The sequence below is a fragment of the Carettochelys insculpta genome, chromosome 3, assembly GCF_033958435.1.
Source record: "Carettochelys insculpta isolate YL-2023 chromosome 3, ASM3395843v1, whole genome shotgun sequence".
NCBI lineage: Eukaryota > Metazoa > Chordata > Testudines > Carettochelyidae > Carettochelys > Carettochelys insculpta.
The window spans coordinates 111,609,884-111,633,843 of record NC_134139.1 but is presented as its reverse complement, the minus strand read 5'-3'; the positions used below and the strand labels follow the sequence as shown (position 1 = coordinate 111,633,843).

Genomic DNA, 23,960 nt, shown 5'->3' with positions numbered 1-23,960 from the left:
ATGTCAAAATTGTATAAAATGTAGTAGCAGGTTTTAAGTCTAAAATTTAAACTTGCTTTATAGCTGTAGAAAAATCTAAAATAAAAGTACAGTGATGTTTGAAATTTAGAAACCACCAGGCTATTCCTCTTTTGATTGCAAAATGTATGTCCATTTTTTAAAAACCACAATGAGCAGCGGATGTTAGGATCTACTTCTTCTGGTTTTAATGGTAGATCAGTAACACAGCAAGCTTAGAAGTCTTTCACTTTCCAGAAGCAATATGGGTCCCAAGTAATTTTTTCTTTAATAAATTCCAATCTACAGAGCAAGAGAGGCAGGTGGGGGGAAAATCTATCAGTTGGTTTCAGTTGCAAAGAAATATTACATCCAACTGAAACTCTTTGCTATACAAAACAAAAAAGCAGTCAAGTAGCACTTTAAAGACTAACAAAATAATTTATTAGGTGAGCTTTTGTGGGCGGCTAGCATAGCTCCCTCTCAGTTACAATTCTTTGCTATACAGTGTCAATTTTTGAAACTCTGTTCTTTATACCTTGAGTCTGTTCTGGTAGGGCTATGATCTGATGAAGTGGGTCTGTCCCACGAAAGCTCATCACCTAATACATTATTTTGTTAGTCTTCAAAGTGCTACATAACTGCTATTTTCTTTGCTGTATGTTCTTCTGACTCTTCATTTCACAGGACTCTCATAAGGGCAGCCTTTTTATTTGATTTGCTTCTACGCCTGCGGCCCCAGTGGTCCTGACTTCTGTAGGCTCCCTGTTCAACTGTATAGGTCAGTGCACTTAGGGCATACATGGTGGACTTGTGTTATAATTGATGTCATCATGAACATTGCTATTGATAGCTCATTATGATGAGTGACATCAAGGTACAATCTTGCTTTTTAGAACAAACTCATACCACACATGAAGGCCTGACACCAGCAATAGAAAGTTTCTCATTTAGCACATAACTGCTGCAATTGGTAAAAATAGTTTGTCAGAGTTGGTTTAGAAGTGACCCGGCTCTACACAGTCTTTGCAAGTCCCATTTCAAGCTGAGATCCTGCTTTCCTCGGTGGTCTGTGACTTGGAGCCTTTCTTTCCACTGCAAATAATCGGATCTTGCTCCCTGCCATTCCCCTTTCACCTCTGATCACTCCTCCCCAAAACCAACCACTGAACCTCTCTTCTCCTTGGCCCGAAAGGCTACATCTACACTATAAAATTATTTTGAAACGGCTATTTCAAAATAGCTTATTTTGAAATAACACAGCTACACACAAAATGCATTTCCAACTAGCATGCCCGAACACATGGTGCCTATTTTGCTATAGTGCCATTGGACGCCATTATGACTAATTTTGAACTGGTGCTAGTCCATGTCTTAATAGCACCTATATTGAAATAGCTATTTTGAAAGAGGCGTTATTCCTCCTGCAGTGAGATTTATCGATTTTGAAATAACGCACCCACTACTTCAGTTATTTTGAACTAGCATGTGCATAGTGTAGATGCTCACAGTTATTTTGAAATAATGTCCCTTATCGCGAAATAACTCTGTAGCATAGCCATAGCCAAAACAAGGCTATACTTCATAGCACTTAAGTCTTGCTAGGTGCTTGCATTTGCACCTGCAGAGTTGGCGGCTGGGCACAATGCTGGAATGCTTGTGAGTGGCATGCACAGTGTCTGGGAAATAAAGGTAGTTATGTTAGTTTGTTTTCTAACAAAACAAACCAGCAGTGGTGTAGCACTTTAAAAGACTAAGAATAATTAAGCCATGTGCTTTTGTGGGGGCAGACCTCTAGATCTGAAGAAATGGGTGTCCCACCAAAGCTCATCAGTTAATACATTATTTTGTTAGTCTTTAAAGTGCTACCTGACTGCTGGTTTGTTTTGTGGGAAATAAAGGGGAAGGGTAAATATGGTGATAAATCTGTATGATGCTTCTTCTTCCACCAGGGCAATGCCCAAGGAGGGAATGAGCTGGAAACAGACCAAGTCTGGGGAGAGAAGCTGCTCTGAAAGAGGTTGTCAGAGGCCAGCGGCACTGCACTCCCTGTCTATTTAATGTTTTCCTGATGTTTCCTCGAGGAGCGTTTATTGTTTGACAGGCCCGGTGGCGCTAACGCTTCTGGAGCTGGCTGCAGGTTGGCTGGGCCCTCTGTTCTCTCGGCTCTTCCCAGCCTTGTTGACTTGGCTCGGCTTGAAATGTCCTCGCACACGAGAAGCTTGTTTCACACAAACAAACCGGAGCGAGGGCCCCCTCTTCCCGGGAGCTCGCGTGTCCCCGCGGCTGGCCGCCCAAGCGCTTTTGCTTTTTGAATTGCACGTCTCTGACAATCTCAGCCTATCCGGCTCCAGGATCCTGGATTAGAAAGACTTTCCCTGGGGTTCTTTTCAAAGGGAGCCTCCCCCAGACCTCGAAATCCGCCCCCGCCCCCTCCCGTTTTATGGCACGGCTGTTTAACAGCCCTGCGAGCGGGGCAGTGGCAGGCGGAGGGAGGAACGCAATTCAAAGCGGGAGTTTATGGACAGCCCTGATTTAATCAGGTCGTTATAACGGGTTCTCCTTTCAGACACCAACAAACGCCTCTGTGCAAAGCGAGGGGTTATCCTGCAGCCTTTCAAAGCCCCGGCGCTGAGAGGAACTAAGTAAATCCCTGCCCGAGAAAGCCGAGCTCACCCTGCTCCGTAAGACAGCGATGCTGTTAAAAGATACCTGCCATCGCGGCTGCTCAGGCACCTAGGAAAACGCCCAGCGGCTGTGCCTGGAAGGCAGGCGGGACACCAGCAGCGGCGAAGGCTCGCGCGTATGGAATTCCGCGTGTGCTCCCAGGGAAGGAGCTCGCAGCGACCCGCGGCTGCTGGTTCCCTTCCCAAGCCAGCGGTCCCCGCGCGTTCGCGCTGCGGCTCAGGCCATACCAGTCAAGTAAATGGGTACAGGAGACTTTTGCCGCTGAAGGTTTGCGGACAGGGAGTCCGTGGCGAGGAGGGCTCGGCAAGGGGCGAGAGCCCCACGTGAATGTACAGATTCTTCCCCCAACCCACCGAAGAACCCCCCTCACCGCGCTATGGCCGGGGAGCCCCGGGGTTCCAAGGGGGAACCCCGCATACGGGAATCACGAGCCTGCCTTAAAAGGGGAGAGGGCCATCCAGCGGAATGGGGACCGGCCGGGAAGAGGCAGAACTACCCCCCCCCCCACATCTGGAAAGACCCGGCCCAGCTCCGCTACCGGGCTGCTCCGCTGTGGCGCTAGCTCCGTGCCCTCCCTCACGGCACTCAGCCAGGGGAAAGGGGCATCTCTAGGGCCCCCTTCCCCCGCCCCCAAGGATCTTCGTTTGGGGGCGTCTTCTAAGGCCGGCGGCGCTGAGGGCTGCCTGCTGCGGGGGGTGGAGGAGGCAAGACAAGACCCAGTGGCATTTCCAACCCGAGGATGCCGGGCGTCCCCCCCGCCCCTCATCTCCCCCCCGCCCCTCATCTCCCCCCCCCCCCCCCCCCGGGTGTAATCTCCGGCCGAGCAGGCGGGCGGCGATTGGCGGCTGGGCTCTAGGCCGGCCCCGTGGCCTATTGCAGGGCCGCTTCGCGCACTCCATGTGGGCTAGAAAAATCCCCCCGCGGCGGGGGAGCGGGGGGCGAGAGGCAGAGCCGGCGCGGCCCGCCAGCCCAGCAGTGCCGCCGGGAAGGAGGCTGCAGAGCAGGGCGAGTCCCCCTCGCGGCGCGGCAGCGGCCAGGCGAGCTGCAGCTGCGGCTACCGCCCGTTGACCCCCGAGCCGCTGGCTGGCTCCTGCCCGCCCCGCCGCGAGATGCCGCTGCGAGGGCGCTAGGGGAAGCCTGGGCTGCAGCCTGCGAGCTCCGAGCGGCGCCTTCCGCTCGGGGTGCCCTGCGCGCCCCCACCCCACCCCACCCCACCCGGAGCCCTGCAGGAGGCGCGGGCGGGCCAGCGGCAGCCGGCAGAGCCCGGAGGGGGGCAGCCCACCTGCCCGCGGAGGCTGCTGCCGAGGCGCTGCGTGTGAGCTGCGCGGTCCTTCGCCCTAGCGGAGTTGGGAGCCCACCGGCCCCCCTTTAACGCCCCCGCCCCGCGCCCTGCAACATGCTGCCCGCCATCTCCACGGCGGGGCCCCTCTCTGCTGCTCCAGGGCGCCTTCCCCTCGGGGACTCCCCTCGGCAAGTCGCAGCAGACAATCTCTCGGGCCGCTGGGAAGTGCAATAGAGCCGCGGGCCGTGGCTGGCGGTGGGAGAGCCCCGCGCAGGTATCTCTACGGCGGGGTTCCTCCCCACGCCCCGAAGGACGAGACGGCGACCTGCCCCGGGGTTACTATGCAATTGCGACTGCTCTCTTGGCTCTTTATCGCTGTGAACTTGATGGAATACATCGGAGCCCAGCACGTCTCCAGGGGCCGGCGCCAGGCGAGAAGTAAGTGCGCGGAGAGTCCGAGCTGCTCCCTTCCAGCCCCTTCCTCTGCTAGTCACCTGGCCGGTAGCCACCCATCCTGCCCCCACCCGGGAACCCGGACCCTGCCCCCCTTTGCCTCCTCGGACCCTGCCCCCACCCGGGAACCCGGACCCTGCCCCCCTTTGCCTCCTCGGACCCCGCCACTCACTCTTGGCTTCCCCGCCCCTGCCCCCCCGACTCCCCACCCCTGCCGCCCTGGCCGAAGCCAGAGCCGGGACCAGAGACTCGGCTGCCCTCGGGAGCTCCTCCCTTGCCGAGAGGGGCCCTTCCCGGCGCGCTCCCTGCTGCGCCCCGGGGCCGGGAGGCGGGCGCTGTGGCTGCGGGGTGCGCGCTTTCCAACGAGAGAAAAGCCGCCCCGGCGCAGGTGAATGGGCTCAGCCCCGCTGCGGTCCTTCAGGGCTGAGCCAGGGCCGGGAGCCTCCCTACAGCTCAGCCCTGCTGCCTTCCCGGGCAGCCTGAGCATCACCCGGGCTACAGGCGCACTGAGCTGGCCGCCGGCTCGGCTCCGGGTCCGCTCCGAGCCGAGCAGGCCGGGCTCCCGGTCCGGGCAAAGCGGAAGGAGCAGCGCCCCCGAAGCGCCGGGCCGGGAGCCCCCTAAGGAAGCGGCCTCGGGGCTAGTCTGCCCGGGGGCTGCCCGCGGGGGCGGCCGGGCGCGCCCTTGACGGGGGAGCCTTTCCCTCCACGCCGGGCTGCGGCTCCAGGGGCCAGGCGGGAGGGAGGGGCCCCGGCAGGGCGCGGCTGGCCGAGGGAGCCGTTCTCGGGGGCGCGCCTGCCCGGCGCCCAGATCTGGAGCGGCTCACTTGGCGCGCCCGGGCGGGCGCTCGGAGGAGGCTCCGCTGTGTCCCCGACAGCCCCTCGGGGCACGGGGCCGCCCGCGCTCCGGCCGGCAGGACGCGGGGCGCTGCCCGCCTGGGCGTCGGGGCTCCGGGGAAGCGGCTCAGTGCGGGCGTGGGGTCCCCCGGGGCTGGAGCTGGAGCTGGAGCTGGCGCTGGGCTGGCCCCCACGCGGGCCGGGCGACGAGGCTTAGCCCCAGCCAGGGGCCGGCCCCGCCCTGGCAACTGGCGGAGGCGGACGGGGAGATCAGTTCGGGCAGGGCCAGAGCGCCCCGCGGAACCCGCCTCGGCCGGCTCCGGGGCAAAGGAGCGCTCAGGCGGGGGTCGGGCCCAGCGGGAGCTGCTAACACGCTCTGCCTCCCCCTGAGCGCCGGCCGTGGGCTGGGTGGCAGCGGCTGTCCCGGAGCCCGGGAGGTTGCGCGCAGGTGGGAGCCTGTGGCGCGCTCCCCTGAGCCCTTGTCTTCTCCTGCGGGGGCGGGGGCGGGGGCGGCTGGCTGCGGAGCGCGGGGCTCACAGTTCGCTACACTGCCCCCTCGCTAGGAGATGGGGGCAGGACGGGCTCACAGTCGCCTTTGGGGGAGCAGGCTGAGGGTGGGCGCAGCAGCCATCGGGCCGGTCTTGGCCTTTCCCTCTCTGCACCTTGCCTGCGTCTTCTGGAGCTCCAATGCCGTGGGAGGTGCGACCCCTTGTGTCCTCTGCAGAGACAGACCCTCTGCAGGTGCAGGCTGCGCCTCGGAGCCCGGGGCGTGGGGCCAGACCTCGGCCATCCATCCACCCCCAAGTTGCTAGCTCCAGAGCTCGGGACCAGGGAGTGGGCGGCTCCAGCGGATTAGTTCAAGGGCCCGATCCTGCTCCCATTGCACACTTGCCTTTGCTTGCAATGGGGGCAGGATGCGTCCCTATGTCCCGGTGTTCAGAAAGCCACCAGGTGAGGAGGAACACATCTTTTGGGCGAAGCAGTGAGGGACAGCAAATGGGGCAAAGGATTTACAGCACAGGTAGCCAAGCCCATTGGGGCTTTGTGTTTCAGAAAGGCTTTCTCTTCACCCAGAGCCAGAGCCAGGATTGTCAAATGGCCAGCTACTAAATCTCTGCTTAGGCACCTAAATAGGAGTGTGCTAGTTTGCACAGTGTCTGTAGCGCCAGTGGGTGCTCAACACTGCAAAATATGAAGCCATTTTCATTGGGAGTCTATGATACATTTCGCAGCCCAAGTTTAGGTAGCCAGGCTTGAAAAGGCAGGTTCAGATGTTTAACTGACTGCTCAACACACATGGTTTTTATAAGAAATGGAATCATTTTTGTAATTTTTCGTAGGTCTTCAATGCTGTTGTTAATCAAGGGACATGCTAGAGAGCTCTTTAACATAGCATAATAAAATCACATTGGTGGAAGTTGAGGCTAGAGAAATTCATTCTGAAAAAAAAAGTGTACATTTTTTTATAGTAAAGGTAATTAACCATTGAAAGAGCTTACCTAAGGAATTCTCATTCCCTTAACATTTCTAAATCAAGATTGGACAGCTCTGCGAAAGATGAAGTCTAGCTCCCCAACCAGTTGTTGGGAATGATGAAGGCACTAGAGGATGAATTTATACTGTATGTGAATGCAGGAGGTTAAACAGGATGTTCACAATAGTCTCTTCTAGCCTTAAGACCTATGGTTTGACACGAATGACTTTGAACTTGACAATTATTAAGTGCAGACAAGGAAAACAACTATAAAACCAAGTTGTTCCTTCTACATAAGATATGTTCTAGATGTTGTCATCTCCTTCATACCTCACGGAAGCCTGATCTTTAAATGTGTTATTGGGGAAGCACTTTGAAAGTTCAATGTATTTGCTTTAACAAAGGACAGAGCATTATCAATCAATCAATCGATTGATCGATCAATCAGTCAATCAATCTGCCTGTATTTTCTCCCTTGATTAAATATCCAGATCACTGTTATTAATTCCATCTTAGATTTGCTCTTTTCAAAAGCAGATTTCTGCCTAATTCATAATGAGTTGGGCCTGTTCCTCAGGTGGTATAAACTGGTGTAGCTTCATTGGTGTCAATCAAGCTATGCTGCTTTAGAAATAAAAAGATCTGACCTGGAAATGTTAATATTTTATTTAGTAATAGAGTAAACTCTTTAATATCTGGCATTCTGTCATCTGCAACTAAAATAATTAATATTTTAACCATAAGTAAATGTTAGTTAAGCTTTCCATGAGTGCAGTATAGTGAAAGTAAATACAAATAAATACAGCAAATACAATGTAAGCTTACGGTGTACAATACTACTGTTGTTGGTAAATGAAGTACTCTGTATACATTTTTGTTTGTTTCGTAATATCTAATCTTGTATTTCTTTAGTGTTATGCATTGCTAGGTATTCCTCTCTGTTACCCAGAATATCTGAATGGTCTGGTAACCTCCCGGTCATGGAGCTACCATATATGAAAGAGTTTACTGTACGAAGTTCTGCAAAGTGATTTTACTGACACAAAAGCTGATTCTGAATTCCTTGCACAAGTAAAACTCCCACTGAAGTTAATGGAAAGTATTCAGTCTATTTCATGATCAAGTTAAATGCCAGGCCCTGAAGCCCTTAAGAAAGGCAGAACTCCCATTGAAGTCAGAAATAGTGTGGACAAGGGGCCAGGTCCTAATTCAGACATACATGACACAAGGGATAACAGTTCAAACAGAAGAGACAGTTAGCAAAAGGATCCGTTGTTTTTATTCTGATAAGTACACTAACAGTTAACAAATCAAGTTGTTTATTCAGGCTCTGCAATGGAGATTAACTTGGTCAGAGTGTAGACTGACAAAGATAATAAAAGAACATTGTAAAGATGGCAATAGATACAGAATTTGAAAAAAAAAAAAGAATAGAATTGGGCAAAGTGAGTTATAAATTTAGTGATTCTTCTACAGACCCTACACATGAGATCAGGGATATTTGTTTTGTGTATAAGAGGGAGCTAACCATAAGGTTGTGATACACAATTGTCTTGAGGGTTGGATTAGTGGGACATTCCTCCTGTTACTTTTATTTCCCTCACTGATGTGACTACGTGTTCACAGCAGCTAGCTCTCCCTTCAGCTCACCGTAGTACTTATCAGTAACTGAAAAGACAACAAGGAGTCCAGTGGCACCTTAAAGACTAACAATTTTATTATGCATGAACTTTCATGAGTTGCAACTCAAGGCCTCAGTCCTATGAACACTTATGCAAACGCTTCAGTTTAAGTACATGAGTAGTCCCATTTACATTAATGGCGCTAGTCACTTGCTGAAAGTAAATAAAGCACATGCATTAAGGTTTGGCAGGAGCAGAACGTGGCTGTGTTTCTAACAAAATGATGACATACAATTTAATTGCCATTTAAAACACTCCAGCATTTTGTTGTGTATCTGCATTTTTAACTCTCTCACTAAAGAACACCATTGTTGTGAAAATAAAATGTACAATTTATGTTTATGACAAGAAAAGATACAGCTTCTACAAAGCCCAGTGTAATTAAAAGGTAATTGCACATTGGAAGCTTAATTTAGTTGAATAGACAGTTCCACCCACCAAATATTGAAATACATATTTTAAAAAAAAATCCAGAATGTATTGAGACTGACAGAAATATGACAGGAGCTTACAGGTGTAATATGCCACAAGGTCACTGTGACATAGGTGCTGTTATACTATGTTATACTAGATGCTTTATGCTTATTAAAGAAAGAAGATAAAGGCTGTTACAGCAACATTTTTAAACAGCCATTTAACAAACAGACAAGCTGAATCTGTGCTTGTGCATTTTCTTTCAAAATATACTTTGTGTGCTCACCTGAGGATCTTTTCTCCCTGATGACTGCACCATTGTTTTGACAGGATTTGCTGATAAGTCCTTTTTTTTTTTTTTTTCTGGTGAAAGTATATTCCACATATTTGGGGGTCAGATCTGGTTCCTCTTGAGGCAGACAACAAAATTCCCATTGTGTTCATTAAAGCAAAACCCAGCCCTCTGAAAGAACCATAGCAATGTTTCATCATACTTCCATGAATCACAGCCATCTTCAGCAACAGCCGCATTTAAAAAAATAGAATGTATTGCTGAAATCAGGAGAAGTTTTTCTTCTGCAACATTCTGAGCATGATTTCTTTGGCTTGGTTAGTTTCTTGTTATTGGGGTGGATAGATTGATAGATAATTTTAAATATAGTTATACATAAAATTATATGCGTTTTAACATGCTGTCTTCTAAATCCCAAAATCTAACCTGAGAAGAGAGGCTCAGTGTGAAACAATCAAAGTGTCAACATTTTCAGATATAAAGTTATAAATAGTAATAGTATGTAGTTTTAAAGTAGGTTCTGTAAGCTACGGAGGCAACCACTGCTGTAGCTTACAGTTAAGCTGAAAAAATGTTTATATACTTATATGTTCGTGATGCTCCTGAAACAGGATTGTGTAACAAGACTTTTAAAAAGACATCCATTTTGTATTTGAAATGTATTACATATTCTTTTATAATGGTTTTAGAGTTAGAACCTCTTTTCATTGAAGGCAATGGAAAAACTTGCACTGACTTCCTTCAGTGGAGCAGGACTATGGCATTAGTCTTTAGTACTGCAAGGAAGGATTTTAAGATTAGGAGAAATCCTGTATTTGGGTACTTGCAGGTTCCCATTTCTTATGCTGGAGTTATCCATGTAGGAGACCCTGAGGCTCTGTCGTTGTAGCTATGCTTTCTAGTACATCCAGTAATATGGATTTTATTTGTATAAAAAGAATAAAGATTTTACCATGTTAGCCAAAATTGTACCAACTCATCCATTGTAATTCCACTGATGTCAGTTGATTTTGCTCAGAGATGAATTTGGCCCTTCAAGAACTGATATCAGTGTACCAAGTCCTGAACCTTAATCAGTTTTTATTGACTGACTTTTATTCTGGCAAAATTCTAACTGAAATGGAAGTTTTGCTTAATACAATCAGTAAAGACTACAAGATCTCCACTCTAATCATTTTGCCATAACTATCACCCAACCATTCACCAAGCTTTTTGGGGTGTCCAGATTTTAGTTTTTTAACATTTTAGGACCAGTGGTCATGGGAAATCTCCTTTGCTAATATCCATGGTTCTCCTAAGAACTTTTCCCCTGACCAATATTTGAATAAATTGCCTTATATTGGGCTTCAAATAAATTATAAAAATGTAATAGCCTGGTTAAATATATCACATAGCAGTTAAAAAGTTTCTCTCATTTGTAATTTTAGCATCAGAGCAAATCCAGAGCGGCGGCATTTTGCCATCCTTGTACCAAATTATTCATAACAAAATGTTCTTATCAGATAACAGGAGGCAGCTGAAACCATACTCTAGTATATTAAAGTCTGTCTGCCTGCTGTTACCACAACGAATGCCTTAGAAACAAATTATTCTGAAGAAATTCCACCATGCAAAACACAGTCCAGTTTTTCCAAGAAATGCTAAAATAATGCTTTGTAGATCATTTCAAGAGTTGGACTTCTGGCAAGGGGAAAACATTTCATACTGGGCATTGAAAATAATTAATTTTAGACACTCTGAGAAAATAGAAAATTCCTACAGGATTTATTTAAGATTGCCTTAACAACATTTTTATAGCAAATAGTAATCAGAGTTATACATAGTGCCTGTGGTTCAGAAAAGAAAAAAAGAGAAAAACTTCATTCTGTCTTATGAAAAACTGCTTAACATATATTTTTAGCTGGTGTTTTTCATTCCTCATGTTTGTGATTAAAAATAAACACATAGTGAAGGAAGCAGTTGCATCATTTAAGGCCCTTTAGTCTTTTTATCACTTCAAAAGAGATGGAGATAGCAGTACCAATGAAATTAATCAGAATTTTGCTGTTTACTTTGGTTAATTGAACCCATCCTGGTCTACAGACATATTGAACAAAATAATCATGGGTGGAAACAGAAAAAAAAGTATACGTTGAGTCTCTCTAGTCCAGCACTCTCTGGTCCAGCAACGTCTGTGGTCTCGCATGATTTAGTTAGCCAGATATCCACTTATAGTGGATGTGGCCAAGTTTCCTGTGGTCCCATTAAGTTTGTTCACAGCCACCAGTCCTAGATCTCAGTATTTGGTGCTGCTGTTTTGCTCTAATTTATCTCTAAATGTCTTCTAAGAGACCAGAAAGTAGTAGAAATGTTGGTAATGCTGCTAGACAATATTGATCTCCTGTGGTTCAGCAAATTCTCTGGTTTGGCACCATCCAGTTCCCAGGGGTGCCAGACTAGAGAGGTTCAACTTGTATATATTCATGCTTTAAAAATTAAAGTAACCTCCTAATGATGCATGTAAACTAAGTAGTGTTCACATACAGCTGTCAACATCATCATTCTACCACCCAGCCTCACTCCATAGTTTGTCACCATCACTCATTGTCATGATTTCTATTTAGACTTGAAAGCTCTCTTAGACAGGGACCATGATTTTTGACTTTCTAGACATGCAAAACACATTTTTAGATACTGTAAAATCATATAACATCAGTTTGATCTAGAAAAGTGATATATGAATTTCTTTGGTCTAGAATTTGGTCTGGAAATCTCAGAATACAGACTCCTGTGATTTCCATGATTTCCCACCACATGCCAGATTAGGATAGATCTACACAGCAAATTTGTTTTGAAATAACTATCCTAGTGTCTGCATAACACAACTATTCTTTTGAAACAAATCCAAAATAGTGGTTGATTTATTTCAAAATTAGTAAACCTCATTTCACAAGTGCTGTAGCTACACTAGCCCCCACCTTTCTGAAGGGGCATGCTAATGAGCCACTTTGGCAGATGCTAAGGAGGCACTGCTATGAATATGCAGTGCCTCATAAGCATAATGGTGGCCACCCACGTTTTGACAGTGCCTCCTTCTGAACACACGCTGCCCATGTAGACAGGGGCCTTCGAAAGGACCCCCAGACTTCAAAAGCCCCTTCTTCCCATTTGGTTTTGGGAAGCAGGGGCTTTCCAAGTTCAGGGGGTCCTTTTGAAAGGCCCCTGTGTAAGTGAGCAGTGTGCATTTAGAAAGCCACAGTGTTGAAATGCGCACTGCAGTCATTATGCTAATGAGGCACTGCATATTCATGGTAGTGCCTCCTTAGCATCTGCTGAAGAGCTCATTGGCATGCCCCTTCCAAAAGGCAGGGGCTAGTGTGGCCACAGCCAAGGAATAGTGCCTATTTTGAAATAGGTGCTGTTAAGACAGGGGATAGCACCAATTTTGAAATAAGCCATAGTGTGTCCAGTGGTTCTATTTCAGAAAAGGCTTTATGACTATGTCTACACTCATCCCAGAAGTTCGAAAGGGGCATGATAATTAATGTAATCAAAAGATGCTAATGAGGCACTGCCATGAACATGCAGTGCCTCATTAGCATAATGGTGGCCGTGGCACTTTGAAAGTGCTGCTTTCGATCGCGCATGGCTCATCTACATGGGGTCCTTTTCAAAAGGACCCCACACACTTTGATATCCCTGTATTCCTATAACCAAACAGGAAGAAGGAGATTTCGAAGTGTGCGGGGCCCTTTCAAAAAGGACCCCATATAGACGAGCCACGCATGATCAAAAGCTGCACTTTCAAAGTGCCGCAGCCACAATTACGCTAATGAGGCATTGCATAGTCATGGCAGTGCCTCATTAGCATCTGTCAGTTAGGTTCATTATCATGCCCCTTTCAAAGTTCTGGGGCTAGTGTAGACATAGACCATATGTTTAGATGACTTATCTTGAAATAGCTAAGTAACGTTTCAAAATGCATTTTTGTGTCTAGCAGCATTATTTCTAAACAAGCTGTTCAGGAATAGCTTAGTTCAGAATAAGGCTATTGTGTAGACATACCCCTAGGACATGGCTACACTGTGGTTTCTATTTCCGGAATAGAAACCCCACAGCTAAACACTGCACTCGAAATAGCAGGGCTACATCAAGCATGGCATTATTTTGTTCCAGCTACCCCTCATCATGAGAGGGCAGTAAGAAGTTTGAAATAGAAGCTTATTTTGAACGGCTCTGAGTTTGAAATAAGTAATTTCTGGTTATGGCTCTAAGTATAGCCCTAGCCCTAGAGAATAGATCTCTCTAGGGAATGGAGACTAGTGACTTAAGAAAGCTATAGTGGTTTTCCCACAGAGGCAGCTAGAGTGGATGGGAAAATGCTGGACTATGATGTAAGAAACACAAGGTAGGACCTTTGAGAAAAGCACAAGTCCCTTGCCTAGGCTTAGGCTATATCTGCACTGCAATTAAAAACCTGCAGCTGGCCCACACCAGCTGACTCTAGCTCATATGACTCAGACTATGGGGCTGCTTAATTGTAGTGTAGATGTCTGGACTCATGCTGAAGTCTGGCGTCTAGGACCATGCAAGGTGGGAGTACACCAGAGCTTGGGCTGCAAACTGAACTAGAACATCTATGTCACAATGAAACAGCCCCTCAGCCTAAACCCCTGGAGCCCCAAGACCGCTGGCACAGAACAGCCACAGGCATCTCTCTGGCTTTCTAAGACACCCAAAACTCTTCCTTTTTTCTTTCCCTGCCTCTGTCACTCAGACAATGCCTTATAAGCATCATTGGCATAATTCACTAGTGGTGCCAGTCTTCTGGTGTTAACAATGATGGGATGCTGCAAGACAGGTAGGTCAAAAACATTTTTATGACAATGGTATCAAAGCCAACCCTGCAAGATTTGGTCTTGTTATATATAACTGTAAGAAAAGGCAAACGAGATGTAGAAAGATGTAGAAGTAACCACTTGGTATAGCAATACCTGTAGTACATCAATGGGGGTTCATACACAAATATCAACACACAATAAAATGGCTAAAACTCGACACAGTAATATGTTTATAAAGTTTATGTGTGTTATCAGCGCACACGATCATTCCAACAGGGCTGAGGAGAGATTTCTTGAACAACATTTTTGATTCATACCACTTCAGCCAGACGGAAGGAGGAAAATCAGCCCATTTCTGCAGTGTGCCTTCCCCCACTCCACTGCATTATTGCATTGCTTGTTCTCTGAGGTTACAAAGATCAGTACCACCAAGCAGTTCCTAAACTTTTTCTAGGCTATTGAAGAAAGGTTTACTTATTTATTTTTCATATTATATTGCTGCATAAAACATTATTCTACATTCTCAACGTAGAACCAAATGAAGCCACAGGATAGTCATTTAACATGAGAGTTGGAGGATATTATTTGTGTAAGCATTTGCTAAACAGAAGCCTTACTGTATCTAAGTAATGATTGCAATAAATATTGCTCTTATAATAGCACCTAGAGGCCACAGCTGAGATTGTCCCCCTTTGTGGTAAATGTTATGTATACATATACTAACAGACAGTCCCTGCCCAGATGAATGTAAAAACCTAAACTCTAAATAAGATTGGCAAAGAATAGGAAGGGGAACAAAAGCTGTTTCTGCAAACATTTGTTTGCAATTTGAAATGAATTGCCATTAGTCATGCCAGTTTTGTGTTTGTGTTCCATGAATGTTCTCGCAAACTAGCTGTGCTGGTATTAATACTTGTGAAAAGTGAATTTTAAGCTCAGCTGCTCCAGTATAATTAGAAGTGAATATGGCATTCTATGTAGTTAAATTTGTAAATCATGCTGTGTAACAGCCAGATGTATGGGAGATCTGGGACCCTGATTAGGTATGTTACTTAAGTCATCCATTTAGGGAACTAAAATAATTCCACGTGATGTAAATAATTAACCAATATGATGAAATTTTAAAATATTTGCAGCAAACCTTTCATGAAGAATTTGTAGGTCAGAACCGATTTGCTGAATAAAGTGGCAAACACATTTGACTAAAGAATAAATTTCAGCACATTGCTAATTTAAGCACATTGCTCAACAAATGCAAACGCCCTGTAGCACCTTAAAGACTAACACATTGATTAGGTCATAAGCTAATTAGGTGTAATTAGGTGTGAAGAAGTGAGTCTTATCCACGAAACCTCATGACCTAATAAATTAATTAGTCTTTTAGGTGCTACAGGACTGCTTGTTATTTGTGAAGCTACAGGCTACCATGGCTGCCCCTCTGAGAGTAGTCCTCAACAGTACATGAACAGAAAAAAGTCATAGGATAAATTGTCCATTCTCAATCATTCACCCAGCTTTAGTTATATATTCAAAACACTAGTATATAATACTGCTCTATTTGCAAGAGTCACATGGTTTTTTTTTTCAATTATGCTATTCAGTTAGGAAGAAGACTCACCGTCCAATACTAAGTGCTGAGTGATCTCATGTCCCACTGAAAAAAATAGGATTTGAGAGTATTTGACCCTTCACAGAATTGGCCTCCATGTTATGTTTCCATTTCAGCTGAACAGAGACGTGTCCATTTGGCTACGTCTACACTAGCCCAAAACTTCAAAATGGCCATGCAGATGGCCACTTCGAAGATTACTCATGAAGCGCGGAAATACATGTTCAGCACCTCATTAGCACGCGGGCGGCCGCGGCGCTTCGAAATTGACGTGGCTCACTGCTGTGCGGCTCCTCCAAACGAGGGTCCTTAAAGGGGGTCCAATTTTGAAGTGCCGCAGCGGCCTGCATGCTAATGAGGCACTGAATATGCATTTCAGCGCTTCATTGGTAATCTTCAAATGGCAATTTTGAAGTTTTAGGCTCGTGTAGACACAGCCTTTAAGTATTGAATATGTCAGAACAAGATAAATTGTAACATACCAGAATGGATGGTTTAGGATTTCAGCCAATAATGCAACAGAGACTCAAATAATATGTGAGTGTATTACAGTTGTATGACCTCTTAAAGGGCCAGATTGTGAACATCACAGATGTGAAAAGTAGGAAGGAGATCACAGTGATTCTCCCTTCTTGTATCTCTTGCCTAGGCAGGGGTTGGTCACAGAGATGAACAAAAAAGTCACTACAGTTCGAGGCCTGAGCAGGTGGCAGGGACATGATAGTTCTGTGTCAGCAGTGTTGGCTGGCCATAGAAGGAGGCATATACCACACATTGTCAAGATGTGGTGCAAAGACTACTCCTTCCTGAAACATAGTTCTTACCCAGGCTCCCACCGAAGCAGGGCCACTCACACCAGCCTCAACATAAGCCATAGAGAGACACATTACATAGATCCGTCTGAAATTCCCTTTTTCCCCCTCTGTTCATATGTTTCATTTCTAATATAAAAGAGACAGATAACCAAAGACCACAGCAAATCATGGATATCCACAGTCATTTCCCAAGCTATCAGTAAGTCACTGAAAGGAGGCTGCAAGTCTTCCATGACAAGCCTGCCATGCAAATCCGATAGTTGTCTGTCGTTGCTGTTCCATGCATTTCCTTCCAAGAAGGTTCTTTTTAGGAAGAGCGATTGACTACTTTCTGTCTCTTTTACCATCATTTCACAGCATTAAGCTGTTTATCCAGGAGATATTGAGATCTGCCTTTTCCAGGAACAGTCCTCTCCAGAAGATGTTCCTGATAGATATTCCAGAACTGCCCTTGGGGAGAAGGGCTTATGCAGAATTAATTCTCTCTGCCCATACTCAATAACACCTAATTCTCTGAGCTATCTGTCTTTTTCAAACCCTACGGCCACACAGCTTCATAGAGGTATTTCTGTGATTGGAACAGCTCCTCTGCATGGCCAATGGTCTTTTGGAAAGATCTTTTTCTGGCCAAGATCACATATAGAAAGAAAACAACCATTGTATTGGGACCTCTGCCCCACCATCTATGGTGGGTCCAAGAGAATCCTCTATTTCCTCTGTTGTTTGCATCAGATCGAGTCTGCACCAAAAAGTGTGTGTTGTAAAAGGAGCCCTGCATCATTCAGCAGGCACCTGCTTTCACTGTGGGGAATGTTGAGCCCATTGTAAAATGTTTGCCCTTGTGCTGAAGATGTGGTCATTTTGGCAATGAGGAAGATAACATTACCTCCCATGCTTTGGATGGAGTGAGATGTGGGGAAATGTGGTTACGCTAAGGAAGGAGAGGCTGTATTTTCACCAGAAATATCCAGGCAGCATTGTCACTGATGTTAATAGTAATTGTGTGTGTGTGTGTGTGTTGCTGAGGGAGAACAGGATTTCTAATTGCAAATCAGAAAGAGAACCCCATTTATCCACTAAATGATTTTCACTACCATGGCAAGAGCATTGTGGGCATACACCTAATTTAAAAAGTGGTCTCCCATTAGAGTTCATTGTGATTTTGATCCAGCTTCCACTCAATGAGAGTTGTTCCAGTGACTTTCATAGGAACTGGTTTGGGATGAGTAACTTCACAAAGCTGAACAGCCTGATACATGTGATACATTCTGCCTATTTGATACATATAAGTACAGAAGCAAGTTGCTCCAATGCAATCAATGGAGCTATACTAGTAAAAAATATCATGAATGAGATCAGTGTCCTGCCCAAGTCTTCACACATGGATTCTCATAAATAAACAAGCACGATTGTTGCTGGGAAGAAGTGGCAAAAAGAACAGCAATGCATGCGTTCTGCATTTCCTGTAAGAAAGGTGCCAGTACAAGGAGGGAGGGTATCCATCTGGGACAGGCATTTATAAATAAGACATCTTATAAATAAGACATTTGCATATTGTCATTAAAGAACATAGAAACAACACTTGTGTTGCTTTCCTCCAGCTTTAATTTTTCACCCCGCCCACTCTGAATGGTGTTGATGACTCCACCACACTCTCTGATCTCATAGTTTCTCACCTTCCCAGTCCTAATTAACATACAGCCCCTCCCCTGCTCCCACTAATTTACATGTGTTGAATTTGGTGACGGTTTCTCAGAGACCTGATGTTCCCAGAGCAAGAAAAGCCATTTGACTTTCTGCCTTGGGATCTTCAAGCAGCCAAGTGTGTAAAGTTGCCCATGTGCATGTTTTAGGACAAAGTGCAACTAGCGAACGTACCAAACAGAAGAAGTGGGGAGGGAGAGGTCTGCAGTAATAGCATCACTCTATTACACAGGCTAAATCATAATGTATTCCTTTAAACTTTTAAAATTATTTTAAAAATGCCCCACGAAGCTACCATGTTTCCTTCTATCGCCTTTACCTCCCTCCATTCAGAAGAAATGATCCTAAGTTCCTGGCTGATAAGTTTCTGTTAACTAATACCCATTGGTGCCTACCCTGGCGGTATTGTCCCATCATGGACTGGTACACTGAGCTCAGAAGGGACCATTGAGGCAGAGACCACTTTTTCTGTTGCTGTCCAGGGACTGAGTAAGAGCCTGCTGCTGCCAGTTTTAGTGGGGTAGAAAGGCTGTTGATTAATTATGGTGCACACACACCATAAGAGCTGTGAAAATTCTCTCTGGGCATGCCTACTCCAATACCGCTCCAAGTTCCCACACCTTCCCTAGCCAGTGCCCAGGCCTGATGATGGATTTGGGGAGCAGGGCAACTGCCCCAGGGCCTGGTCATTCAAAAGATTTGGGGTTCCTAGATGCCACCAATGCTACTGTGTCAGTGGTGGTGGCCAGAGTCCTGGGTCCTTTAAATTGCTGTCTGAAAACCTGGAAGAGTGGTCAGGCAGTGCTGAGGTTTTGGCACGGGTGGCTGGCATGATGCAGTCCTGGCAGCACTGAGGTTTGGGTGCCCCACCACCTCCCTTTCAACCCAAGGCACCACCCCTTCTGGGAGGACGGAGCTGGCCCTTCCCACCTTACCCAGGGGCCTGGCAAGTCCATTGGTGCCCCAGCCAGTGCCACAGAAAAGGTCAGTGCCAGAGTTGCAAGTCTCAAGTTAGTCTCAGTCAAGACTGCAATTGAATAGTGTCCGTTAAAGGAAAAAGCTACCCTGCTATGGGGCACTGAAAAATAACATATGCCGAACGTGTGTATTTAGTGGAGAAATGTGTTAGTTCAAAGCCCCTGGCCGTGTCTACACTAGCCCCAAATTTCGAAATGGCCATGCAAATGGCCATTTCGAAGTTTACTAATGAAGGGCTGAAATACATATTCGGCACCTCTTTAGCAAGAGGGCGGCCGCGGCACTTTGAAATTGACGCAGCTCGCCACCACGCAGCTTGTCCAGACGGGGCTCCTTTTCGAAAGGAGCCCACCTACTTCGAAGTCCCCTTATTCCTATGAGCAGATAGGAATAAGGGGACTTCGAAGTAGGCGGGGTTCTTTCGAAAAGGAGCCCCGTCGGGACGAGCCAACTGAAACAAAAACCCTCCAGTTCTCAGCAGTGAGGAAAGAAGTAAATAAGTACTATGTGCCACAGAGGGACCAGTATTTCTCCACTTTCTTCTAGGTAGATCACACTGATGAGTGGATAGCTGAGACTCCACACCCATTCAGTTCTGGGCCTCTTCAAGAGGCAAGGTTGCCAGTTCTCAGAGCAGTTTTTATAATGTGGACACATGTCTAGACAAATATCAGATGACAGCACTCTGAAGTCAAAACCAGCCGGGGCTGGATTTATATTGGTGATTTATTGGTAAAAGTCATAAGCTCCTATTACCTATTCACTGAGGCATCTGGTTTTCTGGCTTCCAACCATTATAGGGACTATTTTTGTTCCTATTGATGTTAATGGGAGTTTTGTCGCGGGCTGCAGTGGGAGCTAGGGAAGGCCTTTAGCTTTCCAACTTTCTGTCGATGTAGGGCTGATGTGCATCCAGGTTTCCATTAGTGTCTGTGAGTCTCTTTTTAAAATAAGCTAGACATTAACACATTGTCTGGACCCACACCTTTGGATATGAAGCACTGTAGTTCTGATTCTGCCTTCTTTTACGCCAGTCTTTATGGCTTCAGTGGAGTTATGCTGGATTTATACTACCCAAAGTGACAGTAGAATGAGGTCCAATATTCCTGATGCTCGGTCATTGCTGCAGAACCCTAAAAGCATTCATGCCACCCCACCATACATATGGGTATATTGGAACTGTCTGTGTGCTTTTAGGTTGTTCACCTTTGAAACTGACTTCATAATTTTCAAATTCTTAAGTTAAAATAACAAACAAAAAGAAAAAGCGGCAGGGGAAGGGCAGAGCAAAAGAAGGGAACCAGCTGCCAGGTGAAACCACCATTTTCACCAGTTCATGATACTCTCCTATATCTATTTCGCTATGTTAGTGCACTTTCTTTGCTTCTTCCATAAATAAATTTCTCGTGATGTAAATGACGAGCCTGCAAGCACAATTAAGTTAATACAGAAGAACAGATCTCAGCTACCTAATGTCAGGACAGAAATATAAGTCTTACCTAATATGCCAGGTCAGAAAGGAAGAATACTTACAGCTGAAAATAGCAAATACTTTCCAGTACAGGGTACTAACCTTTTTTCCTCTAAAAAATGTGCTGCTACTAATAAGACAAGTTGAACGTTCTCCTTTTAGAACCCCCAAAAGAAAAATAAACATGCAGAACAGAGTTAATTTATAAAACGCTCCAGCGTTTATCTTGGCAGGACACTTTCAGGCAGTGAGATTTCTCTCTCACACATACACACACATGCACGCACACACATACACTTCTTGTAACAAGGGCCAGTCATACAAATGGTAGAAATCAGAGCAGGGCTCTTCTCTGCTTTGAGTTAACAGGACAAATCCTCAGATCCTTATTTAAGCAAAACTCCCACTTGAAACTAATGAAAATTTGACTTAGGCAAGACCCTGGTCCTGCAAATGCTTTTGCAAGAGAGTGATTCAAAATTCCCTGTTGTCTTTGTTTTGACTTCAGTGGTCTTTTTGTGTAATTCTGCTCAAGGGAGTAGTACAGGTGACTTTCTGAGACTGTCTCTATACTAGGCGAGTAAGTCGATTACATATGCACAATTCTAGCTATGCAGCTGTGTAGCTAGAATCGTCATGTCTGCAATCCATTTACCTGTTGGACCTCACCGAAGAAGGTTGATGGGAGAGTTTCTTCTGTCAACGTCCCTTACTCCTCGAGACACAGGAGGAATACAGGTGTCAATTGCCGACCCCGATAAGTCGATTTTGCTTGTCCCTACCAGACCCTACATGGATCAACCTTCTGAGGTAATGTAGGCATAGCCTGAGGCTGTTCCTGGGAATAAAGGGAAGCATGTGCATGAATGTGTATGAAGGATAGAGGCCTAAGACCCAAAGGCACAATCCTGCAAAGTAGTGACTACCTCTGGAGAGTGCAGAGAATACTATGGTAAATTCAGGCACTCAGAACCTTGCAGGCCTGGGCCTTAAGTAAACACCCACAATTGATGGAGTTTTTCCCATCTCTTACAGCAGCTGCCTTCCTTATGTACAGTTTATTTACTCCACAGTCTGCAAAACAAGCAATCACTTCGCCTAAGATTAGCAGGGTTAGAGAAGCTTTTCTAGAAGTAAGGTACAAAAGTGAGTCTCAAACCCTGTATATGAATGACTCTTATTCTTGAAGTACTTTTTTGTTATGCAATTCTATCCTGTTATAGAAGGCAGACCCTGAAATGTTAAGATCAACATAAGAGTGCAGCAACAAAGCTGTATTTTTCTCTTACTTTTTTTTTCTTTTTTTTTTTTGCCCCTCTGGGAAAATGTCAGTAATTTCCAGCACTCCTTCTGACAACGGTTCTGCTGTAAATATTTAAAAGAATCCTTTCCATTAGAGATTAAACAAAGTGTAAGTAACTGTTCCTAAGTGATAGCTCTTATTAATGTTTGTAGCTGTAGGCACTGTACAGAATTATATGTGGTGTACCTCAACACTCTGCATTGGAAAAAAGACAAGATAGAAGGCAGGAACCAGAATGAAGTGTAACTTGAGCTTCACTGTGTTATCATTATAAATAATCAGTGCAGAGACAGCATTCTGTAATGTGTGCACACAATGTTTGGAGATCTTCCTAGATAGTAACTGGCAGATCATGCTAAGGAAGTACACCAACCAGTACATTTTAAAATGATATATATCAAGCTGAAAATACACTCATGTGCAAAGGTCTCACAGTCCCTGGTTGGATTTTTTTTCTTTATATGGTCAGCATCTGTGAAAAATAAAGAGCCAAAAATAAGTCTTTGCATGAATAAAAGTACCATATCTTAATGGCATACATTAAAACCTAACATAATTAAGGCTACAAGCAAGACCTGAGCCCTAGGAGCACTAATCTGGTGGAACTAACTGCTTGTATCATATTCCATGATTTCCTGTTTGAACGGTGCTTGTAGAGTTTAGGATGTGCTCTGATATTATAGATGGTGAAGTAGTTAATGACATAAGTGGCCTCAGCATGCAAGGGAGGCTCTGTAGTAGTAACATTTATGGGGTCTTCACCACCCTGGAGTCAAATTAGAAAAATACTGATTTACTATGTATGATTTGGCATTTATGAAGGGCCATGGACCTATTACACTGAGGAATTTAGTGGGTGAAAATATACAGGACTCTATGAAGGGGGAGAATGACAGGCATATTGTATTTCTATATGGTTGCAGAACTTAGTTTTCCCAAAGAGCCAAAGCCTTTGATCCTGATTTTGTGGTCTTTTATGCAGTTTCTTACCTCAGTTTGAAATCAATGGGACTAAATAAAAAAGCTGAATAAAGACTGTGGGATTGGGTCCCAGGTTTGCAGTACAGGAGATCCTGATAATTCATGTAATCACTACTTGCAATTTCATGTTTTCACTGATGTTTCCTGTTCCCAAGCCCTGCCCCTTCCTACCATTGACCTGCCCCATCAGTGCACCCCATCCTCTGGACTTGTGGGGTGGAACATAGCCTCAGGGGGCCTGTTGCAGCCCCAAGTAACACCTGGGCCCTGTTGCCTGGGAGAAAGGGGTAAGAGGGCAGGGCAGGGCAAAGCAAGGGACGGCAGGGGAGGTTGCCTCATTCTTTGCCTGACTCTCAGGAAATCCCTTTGCCTCACCCCAGTATTCGCAGAATTCACCATTTGTGGTGGCCTCATGAATGTATCTACCATGAATGACTAGGGTTTCCAATATTGCACTCCTCAATAGGTGGGTTTCATTTTCCTTGGGAACCGTCCCTGTCTCAGTTCCTTGCATGGTATGACACGGCCATGCACTAGTGGATTGTGGTTTTCTTGGTTGTGCTGCAGTGAGAGGAGATGTGGATGGTGAAGGTTGAAGATGGTGTTGGTGTACAGTGTCTGAGGTCCCCAAGGCTGGAAGATCTGAAGCTACTCTGGGCTATCTGTCTTTCAAGCTTGGGTGTGCAGGAATCATCTATTCCTAATGCCACTATTATTACAATAGGTAAGTGTAAAATAGGTAGGCTGACCATCCTCTTTTTTGTGGGACACCTCCCTCTCTTAAGCAAATTCCTAAAACATCCTCAGCAGGTAAAAACTTAAAGGTGAACTGCCAGCAGGAGGATGTCAGGCAGTGAGGCTGAAGAAAAATACCACAGTTACTCCAGTTTTGTCTGTGCCAGGGCACCTAGTAAGTGGAGCTAATAAGGCAAAAATCATCACCAGTGAATGATCAGCAGTAAGTTGCTTAAGCATGAAGTGGGCTTTAAGCATGTGAGCTATCTATTTGATTACTGTGGAACCATTCACAATTTTGAAGTTAGGCATGTGCTGTAGGTACAGTAGACACCCCGAGATACAAGTACTAGAGTCACGCATATCTCAGGTTAGTGCTCCCTTGAGTGGCAGGGATCTGGCTCCTGGCAAAGGAGTTGGGAAACTGA

The 23,960-nt window shown here is 45.7% G+C and overlaps 1 protein-coding gene across 1 annotated transcript in view; it reads left to right on the top strand.

Moving 5' to 3' along the window:
* The first annotated feature begins 3,616 nt into the window (after positions 1-3,616).
* RSPO3 (R-spondin 3) overlaps positions 3,617-23,960 on the top strand; it is a 96,173-nt gene continuing 75,829 nt past the window's right edge. Inside the window, exon 1 of the mRNA XM_074988781.1 lies at positions 3,617-4,405. Within this exon, the coding sequence (XP_074844882.1) occupies positions 4,309-4,405 (97 nt within the window). The 5' untranslated portion in view covers positions 3,617-4,308. The remainder of the gene's footprint in view (positions 4,406-23,960) is intronic.